Here is a 21571-nt window from a genome sequence, read left to right on the forward strand (position 1 = left end):
GTTTGGCACTTCAGAAGCAACTACCAAGCAATCCGTGGAGCCTTATAAAGTACTATATAAGCCATACCAGAATAACATTCAGCAGCCAGTCCCTGTTTCTCCAGATGCAGCAAGAAGAAATGAAATGTTTGAAGAAATGCAGCAAGAATTTCTGGGAACTAGTGAGAGTAAGTGTTCAGCCATGATTCTAGGAATTGATTTGATACTTTTTAATTTTGTTTGAACACAGGTCTCTTACCAAGTGGTAAATTGACTTTGATCTGAGGAGCATGTAAGACAGTTGTATGTATTTCTGTAGGCCAACTAGGCCCCAAAATCTTGTCCTTGCACTTTACTATTGTTCTGTACTTAAATTTATAATGTTCTATTCTCATACTGCTCTCTATCTCCACTGTTGCCATATGATCTTTGCACTTTATCCATCAGCCCTATCCTCACAATTGTTTTTGCACTAGCCCACCTACCTGTACCCAGAAACTAATTGTTATCACAGAGCTCACTGGTTGTTGGTTGATGTTTGCTTTTATATTTTATTATAATGCTGTTGTTTTATTCTGTTTTATATTGGCATTATATATTTTAATGTGCTATATTTAAATCCTGCTTTTTGAGCTCATCTCCATGTAAGCCACCCCGAGTCCCTTTGGGGAGATGGAGGTGAGGTACTGAAATAAAGTTATTATTATTATTATTATTATTATTATTATATTATAAACATAACAAGATGAGTCCACAGCAGACAAGATCACTCTGCTGGCTGTTGTATTGGATCACATGTCGGACACTTCCCAAGAGTCTGGGACTGTGTGATGTATTGGTGTATAATGTATGTGGATCCCAGTAAGGCGGCCTTCTGCAGTCGGCAGATGGTAATTTTGTCATCACAGATTGTGTTTAAGTGTAGGCCAAGGTATTTAGGTACTGCACCCAGTGTGCCGATCACCACTGGGACCACCTTTATTGGCTTGTGCATTATTATTATTATTATTATTATTATTATTATTATTATTATTATCTATAGTTCTTTGTCATGCTTATGAGAAGAGTGATAGTGCAGGAACCTCAGTATTTCAAGCCATAGAGATAGAAGAATTCATTTAAACTTTTTTTTGTATTGTCAAAGTGAGCTAATAGCAACACTAAGCTGTAGAATGACAATATTGTTCTAACAGACAGTTTAGGGTCTCACATAGAAAGAACTGTGTAAAATGGGGTAGGGAACTGTGTTTGGACTGTGTTTCCCCATAATTTGTTATCATTCACTATAGTGGTTGAAGCTTCTGGGAAGTAAAGTGCCCTAAACTGAAAGGCCAAGGTTTGACTTTCCTGTTGTTTAACAAACCGAAACGTGAAACTCAAGATGCATCTGATAGAATTTACTGTAACGTTCAGTAATTCTGATGAGAGAAAATTTCCTTCAAGAATTTTATTTTGTGACTTGATGTTTAGAAGTTTTATCCGCATTGACAGATTCTTCAGAAAACATGCAGATTCTACAACTTCAAGTTCTTAATAAAGCAAAAGAACGAAAACTGGAGGAATTTAACAAACAGCTGGAAGAAAGAGCACAGCAGATTAGGTATCTCTCTCATCAGCTTGCAATCATGAAAGGTACATTTCTGTTCTGGGGGCAGGATCTGCAGAGGGTGGGTTGTATCTTCATGGAGATCTGTCTTCTATATAAATAAAAATGTAATGTTCGTTTGTGGGATTAACATAACTCAAAAATCACTGGATGAATTCTCACCAAATTTGGACACAAGACACCTCTCAGGCCAATGAGTGACCATCACTCCTAAAAACACTAAAAAACACAGCAGAAGAGACTTAAAAAGCCAAAAAGAAAAAGAGCATTACAATGCATGCACAAAACCACATATATACACAAACTCACATATATACACATATACACAAACACTGAACTCGGATGACAATCTTACTCAGACAACAAGGGATCGCCTAAGTAAGTACACAAACATACACACACATAACACATATAAACAGACTGGGCCACAGCAACAAATGGCGGGGGGGGGGGGCTAGTTGAAAATAAAAGATGAACAGCAGTCCTTTTATGGGTTAACTGGAGAACATCAGGGTTTTTTTTTTCCTGTGATACTTCACAATGAATGGGAGAACTAATACTATAGTTAAGCGGAGAATGGTATGGGATGCTTGTAGTAATCCACAGCATACATATCACTAATGTCAGTTCAAGCCCCCTTCTAGAATTGTCAAAAAACGTTTAGTTATGGGGACACACTTGTACACACCCTGTACAAGTACACACCCTGTAATTCTTGTACTGGCATAGCCACAGAAGCTGGATTATCTGGGAATACTAACATTAAGTGCTTCTGTAGGTCTTGTGCCATAGAATGTGTACATATATTGTAATGGTTCAGTTTACAAAGTGGAATCCACGACATGCGAGTGTGGAGAAGAGCAAACTGCAGACCACCTGCTGCAATGCAACCTGAGCCCTGCCACATGCACAATGGAGGACCTTATTATTGCAACACCAGGGGCACTCCAAGTGGCCAGATACTGGTCAAAGGACATTTAATCAACTACCAAGCTTTGTGTTTTGTTTGTTTGTTTGTTAAAAAATGCAACACAACTGTTTGGTCTGCTCCTGACACGATAAATAAATAAATGGTTCAGTTCATGACATCGATCCCAAGAGAACAAAATACAGACTTTTACACAAACACTTAATAAGCAACATTACAGACTATTTTCCTTTTACTAGCTGTTCTTCAGTGAATATCCAGTATATATTCTGCCTTTGAAGCAGTATAATAGAAATCTGAAAAGCAACATTAAACTAAATGCTAAAACTAAATGCAAATAGTACAGACTAGAAGAGAGTCAGTAGTCGTTTAAATGAGGAGTTAAACTGTCAGCTCTTTCATTCACACTCTGCAGTAGTTTATGCTCATTAAATTAAGCTAATCTAATCAGTGCCTAGTTTTATATTCATGGTTCTGGAGATGAGTTCTGTTTGTTGTCTTCATTCTAGTCCCTACATTCATGACATTCTTTACATTTTTTGCGATTGAGATTTTCCTGTAGTTAATGTAGTTGTTGGTCTCATACCTACTTTGACTGGAAATATTTAAGCATTGATTAAAGTCTCAGGTGAAATCTAAAAAAGATGCTTTTAAGGCTAGGGTTTGTCCTACTTCATTTTTGATCTTTGAAAATATCAAGCAAACTTTGATGTTCTAAGTATTTACTTTCTCACAAATTCTTGAAAAAAGATGTATTGTAGTGATATAAATATTTATGTTGTGCAGATGAAAAAGATGGCATGTATCTTAGTCTTCAGGAAAGTCAAAAACTCTATCAAAATGGCAAGGAAAGAGAACTCCAGCTTGAAGGCCAAATAAAAGCACTTGAAGCCGAAATTCAAACTCTAAAGACCAACGAGGAGCAGGTAGTGTAACTCTTTTAAGTCTGCATAGTTATTTTAAAATTATGTCAATGCTTATATCATATTTGCATCTGACTGTAAAATAATACTTAGGTGTAATGTGTGAGTTGGAACACTATGGTACTTATAGTGAACTCAACTTATGATTTAGGTACTAGTAAAGCAGCTTCTACTAGCATGAATTTTTTTCTCTTTTCTTTCCAATGTTTACAATTAGGTTCTTCTGTGAAATTTTACCATGGTATACATTGATAGTTGCTTATGTTAGAGGTGCCACAGACTCATTTGAATGTGATTTGGATTAATATGTGTGGTATTTTTGGCAGTTGGTCAAAAAAGCCAAAGTAGCAGAAGTTGCCATGGAAAGCGTGCAGCAGCAACTCTTAGAACTTAGGCGATCCGATTCCCTTCAGCGCGCAAGGGAGCAGCACGAGGCCATTGTTGCAGCACTCCAACAGAAGAATGAAGAACAAGTCTCATCTCTGCAACAGAAACTTGATACTAAGCATGTAGCACTGCAGGAGCAGGTCAGACTCCTTGAATAATCCTTATGCAAGCAAATTTGTCAAAAAGAGTAATTGTGCATATTGGCTTGGAAGTAAGTTCCATTGCCTTCAGTGGAATTTATACCAATATCAGATTGCATAGGGTTGTTGAAAATGATAAGGTGTGGCTCAGGCCATTGTAAGAACTTTATTGGCTGCCCTTGTGAAGATAGTGTCAATTTGCAGATATAGAATAGAGGTTTCTCTTAATGATGGGTATGGTACCCACCACTTAAACTGAGCCAGGTGACAATATAGAACTAATGTAATAATAATAATAACTGGAAAAGCTGACGCGATATGAGGATTTAAAGATCGAACTGCAAAGACTGTGGCACAAACCAGTAAGGGTGGTCCCAGTGGTGATCGGCATACTGGGTGCAGTGCTAAAGACCCTGACCTGTACTTAACACAATCGGTGCTGACAAAATTACCATCTACTAGTTGCAGAAGGCCACCTTACTGGGATCTGCATGCATTATTCGCCGATACATCACACAGTCCTAAACACTTGGGAAGTGTCCGACGTGTGATCCAATACCACAGCAGCCAGCAGAGTGTCTGCTGTGGACTCATCTTGTTGTGTTTCTAATAATAATAATAATAATAATAATAATAATAATAATAATAATTGTATTTGTTTCCTGCCTCTCCTGTTTATATTGCTTGGTTTGCTTACATTAGCATGAGAAGCCTATGGCTAGATTTTTATTTAGACTAATAGAGGTACTTTCCAAACTTTAAGGTCACCTAAAATAAAGTCAAGATTTTGTTAGCGCAGAATTTCTTTACCATCTGTTCAACCCTAAGAAATTTAGCACTAACTTCTCCAGAGATATTGCAATCTTGATTTTGTAGACTGCCTCCTTTTATCTAAAATTATTACTGCTGAAAGCTTAGGACAATCAGGTGTGGATCTTTGTTTAGAATGGCTGTGTGTTTCATTCACTTTTGGTAATCAGCACAAATTATTAGACTCAGAATTTTCAGTTCTGCATGTTTGCCTGTGCACAAGGGTCCCATTGGGGGATCTGCCGTGTCTAGTAAAAATGTACAGCAAATGCCATTGTGTCTGAAACAGTAAAAGGTGAATCATACAGTTGCCTAGTTGTAACAACTCCTCCTCCCTTTGAATTGTGATCAGTTATTTAGAAAAATCCCTCATATCCCAGAAGTCCTGGCCAGCTTGTCCAGTGGTCAAGAATTTTGGGAACTGAAGGCCAAGACACCTGGAAGGCCACATGTTGTCCAAGCTTGCCTTCTATCATACTTTTCTGCTTTGTATTTCCTTGGAAACTTATTTAAGCATATTGGGATAATTTTGTTAAAGCAGGACATACTGAAGGTGAATGGCTTGCTCCAGGTTCCAATTAATCATGCCTTATTAGACTGGAGAATAGTGACATCTGAACTGCTTTAAAAGCTTGCTTTTGCATTTTAAAAAAGTCATACTGTTACAAAAGTAGAAAAATTGAATGGTGTTCCCTTTTAATATTAGACTTTATTGGGATGGCCATGTATGCTATTTAAAAAAAATATTTTTTTTATCATACTTTGATACATTTGTTATACATTGTTTATTTACAGCTGATTCATATTATTCAATACAATCTATCATACTTTAACTTTTGGTATCTACTGTTATTTTTCTGCTTACACATATTATCTATCCCTCCCCCCCTCCCAAGCCACAGCTTTTACATATCATCTGTCCAAAATTTAAATTCTTCTTGTTGAGGTAACTTTTCTTCTTTCTTTTTAACTACCTTTTCAATAAATTTTCTCCACATTTCATCAAAATCACTTTGTTTCCATATACCTCTTTTAACTTTTAATATACACGTCAGCTTATCATTTATTGCCAATTTCCATATTTCCTTGTACCACTCCTCTATTTGTATATTTAATTCTCTTTTCCAATTCCTTGCTATAAGCAGTCTTGCCATGTATACTACTTGCCAGGTAATGCAGTCATCTCTTATCAGACAGAACTTTGCTGCCATCTCAAGGAAAATGTGAAGCAACTTGAAAGAACTCTTGAAGAAAGCAAATTAGAAAAGAATGAAATGATCAATCGACTCTCGAGGAGCCTAGAAGAAAGTCAGAATCAGTGTGCGAATCTCCTCCAGACAGGTATCTCCTCAAGGCCTTGTTTTGCCAGGAAAACCTAAAATGAGAAACTCCTGAAAGTCAGATAAGCATTGTATGAAAAATTAGAGTGATATTCTGGTGGTCATGATGTAAATGCAGTTGTTATTTGGCAAATAAATTAATTTGAAAATAGACGTTTTAATAAGAAGCTTTAGAAATTGTCAGTCTTTAGTTATTCTGAGTAATAGATACATTATACGAAAGAATTTACATCAGATGTTTTGCTTTGGTTGGCAAGCTTAAGAAGCATTTGGACCAGAAGACTGATATACCTAAGTGGAGAGAGAGGCTTCTTGTGAGGACAGAAACTTGCAAGAGAGGAAAACTTTAGAAATTAAGCTTCTATAATAAAGTAAATAAGTCATGACGAGTGTGACAGGCAATGCTTAAGTGACATGCACCCTGCCAAGTCTAGACTGAAAAATATTCCCTCCGGTGCAAGAAAACTTGTGAAATGCTTCTGTGAGAGTCGTAAAATTTGCAACTCTATACATGAAGACATTTCGTTCCTTTAAAAAAATTGTTTTCAACCCTTCACTCTTTTACCAAGTCCGCCTTGTTTGTCTGGCATGGTTTCACAGTTTCCTTTTCGCTTCAAGGAAAGCAAACATTTGACACGTCTTTAGTTACTCATCATTATTTTCATTTTAAAGTAGAAGGAAAAAAACACTCCAATGAAATAAAGCTACCACAGTTTGAAGCGCTGGAAAAGCTGGTCTCTCAAACGGAGAACTTGAATATCTTCCATTAATATGCAGTACAGCCCTCTTATCCGCAGGGGATACGTTCCTGAACTTACTTTGAGACAGGAAACTGTGGATAATAATGAAACCTATTGAAATGAATGACTTCTGCATAGAGTCACCGCAGAGGAACTGGAAATCTTTTTAAAGAAAACATGACCTTAAGACTACCTCCAATAGAAGTCAGTCATTTCAATAGCATTTACTCGCATGAAAACTGCCTTAGTAAAAATCTCTTGATAATTTTTTCTGCTATTTTAGTAACTAAACAGTTCTGGCCCAACTTAGATGTCCGAACACATCTCCCCTTATGAACCATCTAGGACCTTAAGATCATCTGGGGAGGCCCTGCTCTCGTTGCCACCTTTGTCACAAGCACTCCTGACAGGGACGAGAGACAGGGCTTTCTCAGTGGTGCCCCCTCGGCGGTGGAATGCCCTCCCTATAGATATTAGATAGGCCACCTCCCTTTTAACATTCCAGGAAAAAAGTCAAGACGTGGCTTTTTGAACAAGCGTTTGCAAATGCAGAATAACTGACACAGGAAAATGGAACGACTAGACCATGAGTCTTCAAACTTTTTACACAGAGGGCCAGGTCACAGTCCCTCAAACTGTTGGAGAGCCGGATTATAATTTGAAAAAAAAACATGAATGAATTCCTATGCACACTGTACATATCTTATTTGAAGTGAAAAAACACTTAAAAACAATACAATAATTAAAATGAAGAACAATTTCAACAAATATAAACTTACTAGCCTCCCCCTGCCATGCGTTGCTGTGGCCCAGTCTGTTGATCTGAAAAATAAAGTAATGAGAAAGTGTTGGTTTCTAATATATGTAATGTCTTGATGCTTGTGGGTAAACAGTATTTCTTGCTGTTTCTTTGTCAGTGTTGATGTGGAGATTGTCTGGTTTGCCTACTCTGGACTTATCCTTCTTTAGGGGTCCCTTTCAAATCTATGATACTATCTCTCTCTGTGTGTGTGAATCATATATATCTATCTATATTTATGGCTGGATGGTTCTTTGTTAGGAGGGCTTTGATTACATTTTCTTGCCCTGGTGAAGAAAGTTGGACTGGATGGCCTTAAGTATTTTCTGTTGGTCATGAGGGTTCTGTGTTGGAAATTTGCCCCAATTCTATCGTTCTTGGGGTTCAGAATTCTCTTTGATTGCGGGTGAACTATAAATCCCAGTAACTACAAATCCCAAATGTCAAGGTCTATTTTCCCCAAACTCCATCTGTGTTCATATTTGGGCATATGGAATATTTATGCCAAGTTTGGTCCAGATCCATCATTGTTTGAGTCCACAGTGCTCTCTGGATGTAGATGAACTACAACTCCCAAAGTCAAGGTCAATGCCCACCAAACCTTTCTAGTGTTTTCTGTTGGTCATGGGAGTCCTGTATGCAATGTTTGGTTCAATTCCATCATTGGTGGAGTTCAGAATGCTCCCTGATTGTAGATGAACTATAAATCCCAGCAACTACAACTCCCAAATGACAAAATCATTTTTTTTGAGTGAAGGACATACATTGGGTTGTTAGGTGTATGCTGTCCAAATTTGGTGTCAGTTCGCCCAGTGGTTTTTGATTTATGTTAATCTCACAAACGAACATTACATTTTTATTTATATAGATTAGTATTTCAGTGGGAAGTGTGGGCCACTTTTGGCTGATGATATAGGTTTGTTGTGTGCTTTCAAGTCATTTCAGACTTGGGTTGGCCCTGAGCGAGGGCCGGGTAAATGACCTTGGAGGGCTGTATCCGGCCCTTGGGCCTTAGTTTGAGGACTAGACAATGAGTCCGGACAACATTTTTAAGAGGGAGACACTATGAATTTAGATTTTATTTGTTTGATTTTTTAATATGTTATGTTTTTAATTGTATTTATGACATTGTAAGCATTGAATTTTACCCTGTTAACCGCCTTGAGTCGCCTGCGGGCTGAGAAAGACGATATACAAATACAGTAAATAAATAAATAAATAAACTCTTATGTTAAGGTTTAAAAGTAATTCCAGTTATTTTTCTCCAGGATTGGTCACAGAAACAAATCAGTTACGGATACAGCTTCAACAAGCTCATTCTGCCCACTTAATAAGTACTGAAATGAACAAAGCTCTGCAGGTTGGTTCATTTTTCTCTTGAAATATTGTGAAACTTTTGCTTGGGCCTAGTTCAAAGGTGCTTGAATCAGCTTGAAAAGTCATTTTTGAACTGCAGTCATCATATCCCCTGGCTGAACCAGTTGGAGGAATCTAGAAATTCTTAATTATATCAGCTAAGACATTTTCAACAAATATTTCCCAGTAAATAGCTTGTATATTTGTAGGAAATATAAGCATAAGTGTCCAAGTGAATGGTCTGAGAGTACATGATTTTGCTTCATTGCTGAAATGAAGAGGGAGAAATGCCATTGGTGTTCAATGAGAGAACACGTGAACAAATGTTTAAGAAATAAATGCACGGGGTTATTGTAGGTTTATAAAATGCATGCTTAGCATATGTTAAAAAGTGGCATTTAGAAGTTTGTATTCTGCCTTTTCATAATTCAGATATCAGGCTAACCACTGACGCTGCTGGGGGAATTTTGTTATATTTGCTTATTCTCTTGTAATTTATGTTTTTAGGAAGAGTTGAAGGAACTAAAAGAAGAAATTAGTTTATATGAATCTGCTGCAAAACATGGTGTATTTCTCAGTAACCCAGATGGAGGATTGAATGCAGACATGTCTGATTCATATGTCGATTTGGGCATTAAAAAGAAAACAAAACTGAACAGGTATGTGATGTAAGCCTTTCTGATTTTTTTTTTTTACAAAAAATTAAACAAATATGTTCAGCACTATATTTGGGAGCAAACTTACGCAAAATTGGTTGGATCTGAAGGCGGGAGTCTAGGTAAATCATGTAATTCCCAGTAGCATAAAATATTGATACAACTAACTTCTTTCTTGTTACTTACAAAAAAAAAAAAAAAAACAGTTCAGAAGGAAATAGAGGACTTTCTAAAGATGAGATAATCTTAGAGCTAAAGGATGAAATGGAACGTTTGCTGAGAAGTCACAAATCAAAGCGGAACCGGATTTCCCAATTGCAGAATGACCTTGAAGATTGCCAGAGGACAATCGAAGAACTGAAGCAGCAGCTGATAAAGACAAATGTATATGAGGTTGGTTTGTTTTTAATATGTTTGGAAATATTGATATACTATTCTCCTTCTTAGTACAAGTCAACAGAATCTTACATAAATCATAATTGTTAAAAACTGTTCATACAATCAAAACTGTACACTTTGGTGTACTCCAGGAACATGCATTAGAATGATGGTTGTCTAGATTGTTGAGACACTTTAAAAGTTTTCGGCACACCAAACAAACTGAAAGTTAGCACCCTAAATTCACAAAGGAATGGGCCTATTCGTGTCTTTGTTCTGTGGATATAGAACTGGCTTGTAGTGCTAACAAAAAAGTTTTCTGAACAAATACTTTTCTTTTTCTACAGTGTAAAGGAAAGAATACTCAAGGATCATCTGATACTTTACAGTCCACTACCTTTGAGGAAATTCTGAAGCTCAGAAAAGAAAATGAATTTTTGCGGCAAGAAACTGAGGTGAGTTTTTAAAGGGACCAAAAAAGTCTAGCCATGAAAATTGTGAACCACACTGTGAAATATCTTTTGATCCCATGGATAGTTTTAGGGAGGAAATGTTCACACTACACATTTGAAATTCCAAAACAAACACTTTCATAGGAATTTTTTTTCTAGAATTTTCATGAACTTTTTCTGTTGCAAAGAAAGGGGAGAAGAGATAAAAATGTGGGTTTCCTTCTTTTACACTCACATTTTTAGCCACTTCTGATCATGCTATCCATAATACTTAAACACCTTTTACACTAGAGTCACTAGAGTTGGGCCCGAATCACTGTTAATGAAAAGATTTGTAGCTTACGGTGGGCCATTTTTGTGTAATTTCCAAAAACAGAAAGGGGAAGAGAGTGCCAAAAAAACCAGTGAAACGAATTCAGAGAGACAATATTTTCGGAAAGAGTTAAGTCTACAAAATACCCGAGTCAAGGGGATCTGTAGTGTTTTTTTCTCTCACTGGCAGAAGTAGTCTCCTCATTTTTCCTTGGAAAGTTACCTCCTCCTTCAGAGAGTCCCTTAGAACTTGCTTTCCTAGTCGCACTAGCATAGGGTGACCATTGAAAGTTCCTCTCGGAGCATGATGGGAGTTGAAGTTTTTCTCTCTGTGTGTCTCTCAGCCAGTAAAAAGCCTGGTGGTACCCATGCTCTGATTGTCTGAGAATGGACATAACTGGTGACTACAATTCCCAGAACCCTCTCTTGTGGTTTGTCTTGTTTTTAAAAATGTTATGTTTAAAACTTAAAATAATTATTAAAAAATCAGTAGATTGGTGAATGGTTTTGAAACTTGGCAGACCTGCACTTGTAAATGGGGGCTACAGCTGAGATAGGTTTTGTGCAGATCGGCCTTAAAATGGCTGAGGATTGAGCTCCCATTGTAGCCAATGGGCCAAATGTCTGCTGAATGAAATGGAAAACACCCCTCCCCTTTCAGGTAACTTTCTGATAAATGAAATGAGGGGTCAGATGAAAACGGACCTGAAAACGATATGCCTTTTGACCTGAAAGCACATGACTATTTAACACAGAATGCATTAATTGTTTAAATATTCTTTCAATTATTTTTCCTTTGAACAGTGCCATCATACACGAGTTCAAGAACTTACAAAAAAACAGGAAAAACTGCAAAATGCAAATCAAGAGCTGTGTAGTCAGATGAGACAAATGGTTCAGGACTGTGATCGTGATAAGCAAGAAGCCCTTGACAGGTAATTAGGGTAATAGGGAGCAAGGAACTATTCTGTGTAAAAGGTTAGAACACGAGTTAGAGGGAGTTGGAATTATCTTGTCAGTCCCTCTTCTGCAAAGTCTGTTCTCAACTATATGCAACAATAGGTTTGTCTCCTTTCCTTGCTTCAGATGTGAAAGGACATATCAACAACATTATGAGGATGTGAAGAAAAAGCTTTGTGAAGAGCTGATGGAAAGGCATAAGGAAAAAGAAGAGAAGCTTATCCAAGCTTACGAAGAGAACATTTGCCAGTTAAAGTAAATAGTGTATTTCTTCAGCTTAGTTTCAAACACGTTAAAATGCTGCTTTTAAAAAGTTTTTTAAAATGCTTGCATCTTTTCTCCAAGGGCTGACATTGATGAATTGAACAAAGAGATGACTGCAGTGAAGGAATGTTACATTGCTGTTTGCAGAGATAGAGATGAATTGGAATCTACTTTAAAAGCAGGGTTTGAACAAGAGCAACAAGCGAGGGAAGACAAGGTTTGTGCAAGTTTATGTTTCATATGTGCTATTCTAGAAATAAGTCCTGAAGAAGACATATTGATAAATAGTAGTGTAGTTAATGATTTTTCCATTGCAGGCCTTAATCTTTTAGAATGGTGTCTTCAGCCAAATTAGGTCCCATCCACACACCTTTCATGCAATTCATTCAAGCTATATATCATATTTATTCATGACATCAGCACAGAAGGATTCCAGGTGGGATTCACAGGGCACAGCTCTTTGAATTAGTTAACTTGCATAATAATTGCAAAGCAGCTTTCCGGGTGAATGAGGAAAGGGTTGTGGATGAAATGAAGTACATACCAAGCAAAAATAAAGAGACAGGGATGCTTGGGGTTAGTGATGTTGTATTAATAAAGCAAAATCAAATGCTCAGTAAACCTCTTCCCTCTTTCGTACCATCTCTTACTTTGAAGAAAATGACAGGAAGCAGAAAGATTCCTAATTTTATCTTAACAAGTGAGATGTCCAATAAAACAATTTTCACTTATAAACCTTGCTCTCTACTGAAATCAGATTATGGAGGACTATGAGTAAGACTGTTGTGTTGCCTGAATAACTTTTAGCAGCCTTATTTGGTTTTGCCCAGCTCAAGAAACGGTTATTGGAGGAAAAGGAAGCATCTTTGAGCAAGCTGAGGACAGAATTAGAAGCTCACCAGAATGCCATGGTACTCGCAAAGGGTCAGTGGCAGAAAGAAAAAGAAGATGAGAAGAAGAAGCACACTGAGAATGAAATTGCTAAAGCCAAAGCCCTTTGGGGGAAAGAACTGGAACAGGTTGGTATAATGCACTGCTTCTTACACTGTGGGCCCCGACCCCAAATGGGATCCCTTTCATTCAATAATGAGGTCACAAAAAGTTTGGCAACAGTAAAAGGTTTCTGAATGGCATCCATTTACACAAATCTATTAGTAGAAATGTTCAGTATTTACAATGGACTCTGCAGAGGATGCTTCAGCTGTGATTTATAAAATGGAAAATCAGCCTGTTTAACAAACCTTGCAAATGTTAATTTCTTATAATTAACATTTGATTTTATACCTATTTTATATGCCTATATATCTTGGGTCAGTAAAAAAAATCAGACAAAAAGGACTCGTGAGTGGGAAAATGTAAGAAATCCTGTTATAATGTGTTGAAAATTCAAGATTCTAGTTATTTGTTATGTATATAATTGCTTACTGTAATGTATGTGTATATTGATTTACAATTTTGCCAGATCTCTTTGATGTGGGAGGGGCTGTCGAACGTTATAAGAATTGGGCATGTTCAGGACTCTGACTCCATTTTAGTTCAGTGTTTGCTTTAGACTTCAGTAGGAACAGTATGCTGTATGGTAGCCACTAGACTCTTAGAGAGAGTAGAAGCCATCTGTATGCTTTAGATTTCAATGCAGGAACAGTATGTTTAGAAGCTTATTAGACTCTCAAAACAGAGAGATACTTTGGACTATGGACTATTAATTCTAAGGAAGATGGCCTGTGTTACCTAGTCAGAGAAATTACTTAAAATCCTATTGTAACTGGATTCATAAGTAAAGTGCCTGTATGCTGTATACATGATTTTTTTGTGAGCAAACCAGATACGTTACTTTTAAAGAGGACTGTTCATTTTGTCTCTTGAGAGCATGATTTAAAGGCAAATATATTTTAAGAAAGTAAATGTTTTAGGGCAACTAAAGAAACACTTCTGAAACGTCTGAATATGTGTTTTTGTGCATTGGCATGTCTTTGTCCCTAGCAGTTCAAAGACATACCTAGGTACATCAGTTTTAACAGCTAGGAGACCTAGTTGACTTGCATGATTGCTGCTGAATGACTCCTAACAAGGTAATCCCTTTCCTTTGACCAGTAGTTTTCCAACAAGCTTATGAATCTCATTTCCCAAATGGTTATGGAGATTTACATTTTCCAAAATAATGTACATGTGAGGGTTTGTTGCCTGCTTTTTTTTTTGTCATGTCAGGAGCGACTTGAGAAACTGCAAGTTGCTTCTGGTGTGAGAGAATTGGCCATCTGCAAGGACGTTGCCCAGGTCGCCCGGATGATTAGATGTTTTTATCATCTTTGTGGGAGGCTTCTCTCATGTTCCCACATGAGGAGCTGGAGCTGATAGAAGGAGCTCATCCGCCTCTCCCTGGATTCGAACCTGCGACCTGTCAGTCTTCAGTCCTGCCTGCACAAATTCTGAACTATTTTATTTCAATAAGTGAAACTCCTGGAAGAAAAGACCACCTAATAATAATAATAATAATAATAATAATAATAATAATAATAATAATCCAATTCAACAGCCAGCAGAGTGTCTGCTGTGGACTCATCTTGTTTATTTATTATTTATTTCGGGTACTTTTACCCCACCCTTCTCAACCCCCGAGGGGGGACTCAGGGCAGCTGTTGTTTTTAATTGCGTCATTGTGTGTTGTTAATGTTATTGCTTTGTTTTTTGAGTTATTTTGTTGTTGTTATTGTTTGACTATTGTATTTGGGCTCAGCCTCTTGTAAGCCGCACCGAGTCCTCCGGGAGATGGTAGTGGGGTACAAATAAAGGTTTATTATTATTATTATTATTATTATTGTGTTTCAAATAATAATAATAATAAAAACTTTATTTATATTCTGCTCTATCTTCCCAAAGGGACTCAGGGTGGATTCCAAACATAAAAGGCAAACATTCAGTGCCTGAATACAACAACAATACGTCCATATTAACAACATTTGTACAACCCAACATATAAATATGAATTATAACTTAACAAACTAAAATTAAATAAAAAACACAGCCTGTTGTAACAGACATAAGACAAAACGTCATTCTTCATGCATGTAAAGAAAAAAAAAGATTTGTATTCACTTTGATTCTTTTAGGAACTTACATGAAATCTAGCTCTTACATTTCACAGTTCTAGTTAATTGTCTTGTTTATATATTTTTTAAAAACCCACTTTTACCCACAGGCCAAAGAGCAAGTTATCCAGCAAGTTGAAAAAGAATGGCAGAGTAGATTGGATCAAGCTCTGGAAGAAGCTAAGAGACCAGTCCTAGAACTCAAAGATCACTGCAACCAAACAGAACCGTTATCCATCAAAGATGACATGCTACGCCAACTCATTGCAGAGGCGGTTGAAGAGCAAACACTCCTATTTCGGGAAACACTGAAGGAAAAGGAAAATGCACTGAGAGAACATGAAGCTAGACATCACGAAAGCATTGCTAGTCAGGTAACAAGACAACACACTGTTCTGCTTTTTTCAATAGAGCCTCCCAAAAAAAGTACACAAAGCAGAAGTTGCCACAAGATATATTGGGCTATATTTAGCCACACTTGGCTGGAGTAAGTGAAAAGTAGGGAATTATTAATACAGATTTTAAAAGTTTCAGATTGTTTTTAAATGGTTAAAAATGTCAAGATGTATATGTCTTTAGAAAGCAGATGTTTTCTTAACTAGCTTTTTATTCTGTTTTGTGGTGGAGGATCCTTCTTTGGAGGCTTTTAAGCAGAGGCCAGATGGCCATCTGCCAGGGATGCTTTGAATGTCATTTTTCTACTTCTTGGCAGGGGGTTGGACTGGATGGCCCACAAGGTTTCTATGATCCTGATGACTGCGGTCCTGAGCACAACTAGACAGGCTAGAATCCCATTGGTTTCATTGGAAGCTAAACTGTAGGGAGAAAAGGCCTCTTCCAAAATATCAACATGAAAAATAACGTTCCTTTGTTTTGCTTTCTTTGAAATTGGTCTGAAGCCAAATGTCTCAGACCTTTCCTCCTTTTACCTTTTCCTTACCATTTCCAGGTGGAATCAGCTCTCACGAAGGCTCGAACCAGGTGGTTACAGGAACTGACTCAGCTTGAGGAGTTCAAAGCACATCTCAAAGTAGCCAAGGGAAAATGGGAGAAGGAATCTGAACTCAGCACCGCAAAACAGGTAGCGGAGAATGAAATTTGCACTGATTGGATGACAATATTTAAATGGAAGATTTCAAATGATCCCTCATGCAACTACATATAATTGGGGAAATGACAATATACGATTCATAGAACAGAGACATATGGTCTGTGTCTATAAGGCATATTTCTGCTCTGTCAGACTGTGATAACACAAATGTGTCTGTAATAACACATTTAGTGAGGGCATTTCTATTCATTTTCTTCCTAATTTTCTCTCACAATTCTAAAAGCATCTAACATAAAGTAAAAACTTCCCCTGACATTAAGTCTAGTTGTGTCCAACTCTGGGGGTTGGTGCTAATCTCCATTTCTAAGCCAAAGAGCCGATGTTGTCTGTGTGTGAATCATATCTATCTATCTATATCTATGGCTTTCTCAGGAGGGCTTTGATTACGTTTTCTTGCCCTAGTGAATTGGACTGGATGGCCTAAAGTATTTTCTGTTGGTCAGGGGGGTTCTGTGTGGGAAGTTTGTCCCAATTCTCTCATTGGTGTGGTTCAGAATGCTCTTTGATTGTAGGTGAACTATAAATCCCGGTAACTATAAATCCCAAATGTCAAGGTCTATTTCCCCCAAACTCCACCTGTGTTCATATTTGGGCATATGGAATATTTGTGCCAAGTTTGGTCCAGATCCATCATTGTTTGAGTCCACAGTGCTCTCTGGATGTAGGTGAACTACAACTCCCAAACTGAAAGTCAATGCCCACCAAACCCTTCTAGTGTTTTCTGTCGATCATTGAAGCCCTGTGTTCCACGTTTGGTTCAATTCCATCATTTGTGGAGTTCAGAATGCTCTTTCATTGTAGGTGAATTATAAATCCCAGCAACTACAACTCCCAAATGACAAAATCAATTTTTTGAGTGATGGTCACTCCTTGGGTTAGTAGGTGTCTTATGGCCAAATTTGGCGGCAATTTGCCCAGTGGTTTTTGAGTTATGTTAATCCCACAAACGAACATTACATTTTTATTTATATAGATTTTAGGGGACTGGAGAATGGAGTGGAGGGATTAGCAAATCTGGTGGAATAGAGGAATCCATTTGATCCTGGCCCATATTCTTCACCGAACTATTCATCTCCTGTAGAATATGTTGGAAATCTCCAAGGCATCACTCAGTCTGTTATGGTTTGCATTCTTTAGGTCTCATTGGTTCTTTCTGCCACTGAAGAGAAATGGAAGAAGGAAATCGAGAACAGTGATAAACTTAGAGTCAGGAACAAGGAGCTGGAAGAAAAAATATTTTCCCTTAAAAGGGAGTTGGAGCTGAAAAAAGACGAAATCCCAGCCATTGTTAAAACCGAACTGGCAAAAGCACGGACTCAGTGGAACAAGGAAAAACAGGAGGAGGTGCACAGGATACAAGAACAAAACGAAAAAGATTACCACTCCTTTTTGCAAGACCACAAGAACAAAATCAACGAGGTCCTTGCAAAAGTCAAAGCAGACTTTGCAAAGCAAAAGAAAGAATTGCTCGATCAGAAAGAGACGGAGCTGAAGATGCACCTGGAGCAAAAGCAACAAGAGTGTGCCGTTCAGGAAGCTAAGAGATTGCAAAATGAAATCAGCCAATATGAGGACAGGATCCTGGTTCAGGTGGAACTCCTCCTTGATGACATGCACAAGGATTTGGTCAGATGCGCAGGTAATCAGCGTACATGGCAAGCAAAGTGGACTCTTCATCCTCTTCATGGCAACCCTCCATTCAAAGAGAAACTGACATTTTGTCTACAGAAAGCATATAAAGCCACCATCTGTGCCATTCTCGAGAAACGCAAACAAACATGGAAGGAGGTAACTATTATATCCCTATAAACTATTTGCATTTTGACTTTCACATTCATATTAAGCACAGCTGTAATCAGGGTTTCATTTTTAGGCGTGTTTGATGTCTTTGCAAAACAACTGGAAAAGATTATAGTTTGTTTGTTTATTTATTTATGTATTTACAGCATTAATATTCTGCCCTTCTTACCCCAAAGGGGACTCTGGGCGGATCACAGAACACATACACGGCAAACATTCAATGCCGTTAAACAGTCAGGACAGACAACAGATAGATGTGTATGTCGGCATTTTTTCCCCAACTTCGGCATCCTGGAAGTTTTGTTCAATTCCGGCCACAGGGTAGGAGGTGCTATGATGAAGAGCCCTTGATCACAACCTTCCTCCTTCCTTTGATTACCAGCATTTTCTGGTATTTCCTTTTTATGGTGTTGTAAAATATCTCTCCATTTAGCTGTGCCTACTTTCTCTACTCACAGCTGTTTTTGAACTGCATAGGTAGACAGTGAGCTGGGCTGCAGGTCAGGTGCTTACCCCGACCTGGGCATCGAACTGCCAACCTTTCAATTGGTGTAATCTATTGCTGCAGGTGATTAACCAGCTGTGCCAAAGCCCATCTGATAAATACTTTCATAAGTGTAGTTCATAAAATTAGGGATTTCATCTAATCTTATTTCATATTAACGTTCATGAAATGTTTGCCTTTGTCCTGGGCACGTTGCATGGGAGATTCAGAAAATCTGGAATCAGAAAATATATTTGGGCAGAGGCATATATATGCTCTTTATCTCAGTTCACCATATTTCAAGAGGACATGATATTTCCATTTATTTTATTGTTTGCTTCTTAAATTAATAAGTCACATTCTTTGAAAATTTGAACAGTGAGCACCGAACATTCTCAACAAGATCAATAAGTAAAATGAAAGCACTAAAGTCATTTAAGCAATGTGGCTTTTTCTCCACATGCTTTGAAATGAATTGGTTGTATAATAATAATAATAATAATAATAATAATACTTTGTTTTTATACCCCACCTCCATCTCCCCGAAGGGACTCGGAGTGGCTTTTTCTCCATGTGCCTTGAAATGAATTGGTTGTATCATAATAATAATAATAAAACTTTGTTTTTATACCCCACCTCCATCTTCCCGAAGGGACTCGGGGCGGCTTACATGGGACCAAGCCCAGTCAACAAAGTTAAAACATAGCATATTTAAAATACATAACATCAGCATAAAACAACATAGAACAACATTATTACAATGTATAAAACAAACATCAGAAACAACAACCAATAGTATAATTCAAGTCTCGTTGTAAGTGGGCTGGAGTATCTTAAGTATTTAGCTGAAGGATATAGTAGATCCTTTGAAGTTTTTCTTATCATAGTATGATATATTGGATTGTGTGTTGGACTATAACTCAGTGGTTCCCAACCTTTGGTCTTCCAGGTGTTTTGGACTTCAGCTCTCACAGTTCCTAAGCTGATCAGATGGCTGGGATTTCTGGGAGCTGAAGTCCAAAACACCTGGAGGACCAAAGGTTGGGAATCGCTGTTTAGAGTCTAAGGTTCACACTTGCTGACCTCAGGGAAGTCCTACTCTCTCTGCCCCATTGGAAGGAAAAAAAGCAGACCTCCTTTGACAAAATATTGTCCAAAAAACACATGATAGTTTGACCTTGAGGTCACTACAATTTGGAGATGACTTGAAGGCAAACTGCAGTAACTTCCATCAACATGTTACCTTTCAGATTGTTAGGGAAAACTACCCTAAACTAAAGCAGAGCATCCAAAACCAAACAGGATACAAAAGTTGAGCATCAGCTCATTAGCGAGCAAACTGTGAATTGCAAAGTGGGTGTAAAGAATTTAGAGCTTAGAAGGCAAACATGCAGAGTCCAATCTTAAAAAAAATCACAAAATGTTTATTTACAATAATAAGAAATAACTACATTTCTTAATAGTAAAGAACTGGGTCTGAGCTACTCTAACACCCATCTCTTCTAAGGTTTGAAAGAGAGGGAAAAACACAAATCACTACATCTCTCCTGGCACACAAGCAGAGAGAGATCTCAAAGCACATAGCACATATTCTCCATACTAAAGTGTAAGAAAGGCAGAAGTGAGATTCAAAAAAGTAGAAAAGTATCCATTTTAAACAACTAAACAGCATGAAAGCAGAAACAGAGGAAAAAAGAAATTAGATGCATTCCAACTGTCATACAGGCAACATGAGGAAAGGAAAACTTTTAGTCTATGCTTAACTAACTGCTCCCTATTGAGGACTTGAAACTTGGGCAGTGTGGGGTTGAATTCCAACACAAATAAGGTAGGTACACTCCCATAATCTCCACCAATGCTTCTGAAAGTTGGGGGAGTCAGTCTCTGGACTGCAGGCATACCTTTACTTCTGTATATATGTGTGTGTGTGTGTGTGTGTGTGTGTGTGTGTGTATATATATATATATATATATATATATATATATAACTAGGAAGCTATAGCTTAATGTAAAGCCTTTGGAAACTTAAGTTTGTTATATCCATTGTAGAAACATGAGGATATGGGGTATAATTTCAAAGATTTGGAGGACCGTTGCCTGCAAAATGAAGGAGAAACTGGGGACAAAGCAAGGCCTATCTTGTATGATGTGGGACAGCAAATGGAATTACAAAGAATGTTAAGAAAGAAGCCATCTTTGCAGGAGACGGAAGTGGATACTGGTATTCTTCATTTTTATTTCCCCCCCTCTAAAATTTTGATCTGAATGTTACATGTTTGAAAAAGCTGCAGATTTTATAGTGATATTTGGCATTCTGTACTGGCTCAGTCATACAATTATAGTTTAGGTTCAAGACTATGCATTAGTTTAATTGTCTATTATGGGGACAGTAACATCCAATGTTAGAGAGGTGCTGGATACGTATTGTAAGTCACTAGTGGTTCCTGGGCAGGTGGAAGATAAGAAAACCTAGATTTAAAAACAGTGCTTGTAACTACCAGTTTTTAGTGTCACCCAATCACTCACCCGTTTTTAGAAATGTGAGATCCATAATCGAGAGAAATATGAGGCTTGAATGAAAAGTAATGCCTCCACCTTTGTAACTCCTCAGCAGATGGCAGTATTGGTATGCGGTAGGTACTGGCTTGTTCAGTAGACTCTCCTCTACAGTTCCATTTTTTGTGGGAAGACTTAAGATTGAACGGTTGTGTTGTTAAAGTGCGAAGTATGAAACCCTGTGCAGACAGTCAGTCAATGTGACTTAAGCAACGTGCAGTCATTGAATTCTTGACAGCAGAAGGTGTCACCTTAACATCTTTAAACTTGCTCGCCCAACGACGCACAGTACTCACATCAATACAATCACTATAAGAGCTTGCATTCTCTGATGAATCTCCTTTGGGGTGACACCTTCTGCTGTCAAGAATTCAATGACTGCATGTTGCTTAAGTCGCATTGACCGATGCCTGTGCAGGATTCCATACTTTGCACTTCAACAACACAACCGTTCAATGCTAAGGTTTCCTGCCAATATGGAACTGTAGAGGAGAGTCTGCTG

The 21571-nt window shown here is 37.8% G+C and overlaps 1 protein-coding gene across 3 annotated transcripts in view; it reads left to right on the forward strand.

The window, feature by feature from the left end:
• Positions 1-21571, forward strand: part of CEP152 (centrosomal protein 152) — a 38496-nt gene that overhangs the window by 14285 nt on the left and 2640 nt on the right. For all 3 annotated transcript variants that reach the window (XM_067471399.1, XM_060755304.2, XM_060755303.2), the window contains 17 exons: positions 2-167; positions 1471-1611; positions 3300-3439; positions 3763-3963; positions 5967-6114; positions 8921-9012; positions 9516-9667; positions 9871-10057; positions 10390-10497; positions 11611-11741; positions 11893-12021; positions 12112-12247; positions 12861-13049; positions 15230-15493; positions 16069-16200; positions 17368-18018; positions 20563-20734. In XM_067471399.1, coding sequence (XP_067327500.1) covers positions 2-167; positions 1471-1611; positions 3300-3439; positions 3763-3963; positions 5967-6114; positions 8921-9012; positions 9516-9667; positions 9871-10057; positions 10390-10497; positions 11611-11741; positions 11893-12021; positions 12112-12247; positions 12861-13049; positions 15230-15493; positions 16069-16200; positions 17368-18018; positions 20563-20734 — 3139 coding nt within the window. The remainder of the gene's footprint in view (position 1; positions 168-1470; positions 1612-3299; positions 3440-3762; positions 3964-5966; positions 6115-8920; positions 9013-9515; positions 9668-9870; positions 10058-10389; positions 10498-11610; positions 11742-11892; positions 12022-12111; positions 12248-12860; positions 13050-15229; positions 15494-16068; positions 16201-17367; positions 18019-20562; positions 20735-21571) is intronic.

Source organism: Anolis sagrei, chromosome 9, assembly GCF_037176765.1.
Source record: "Anolis sagrei isolate rAnoSag1 chromosome 9, rAnoSag1.mat, whole genome shotgun sequence".
NCBI lineage: Eukaryota > Metazoa > Chordata > Lepidosauria > Squamata > Dactyloidae > Anolis > Anolis sagrei.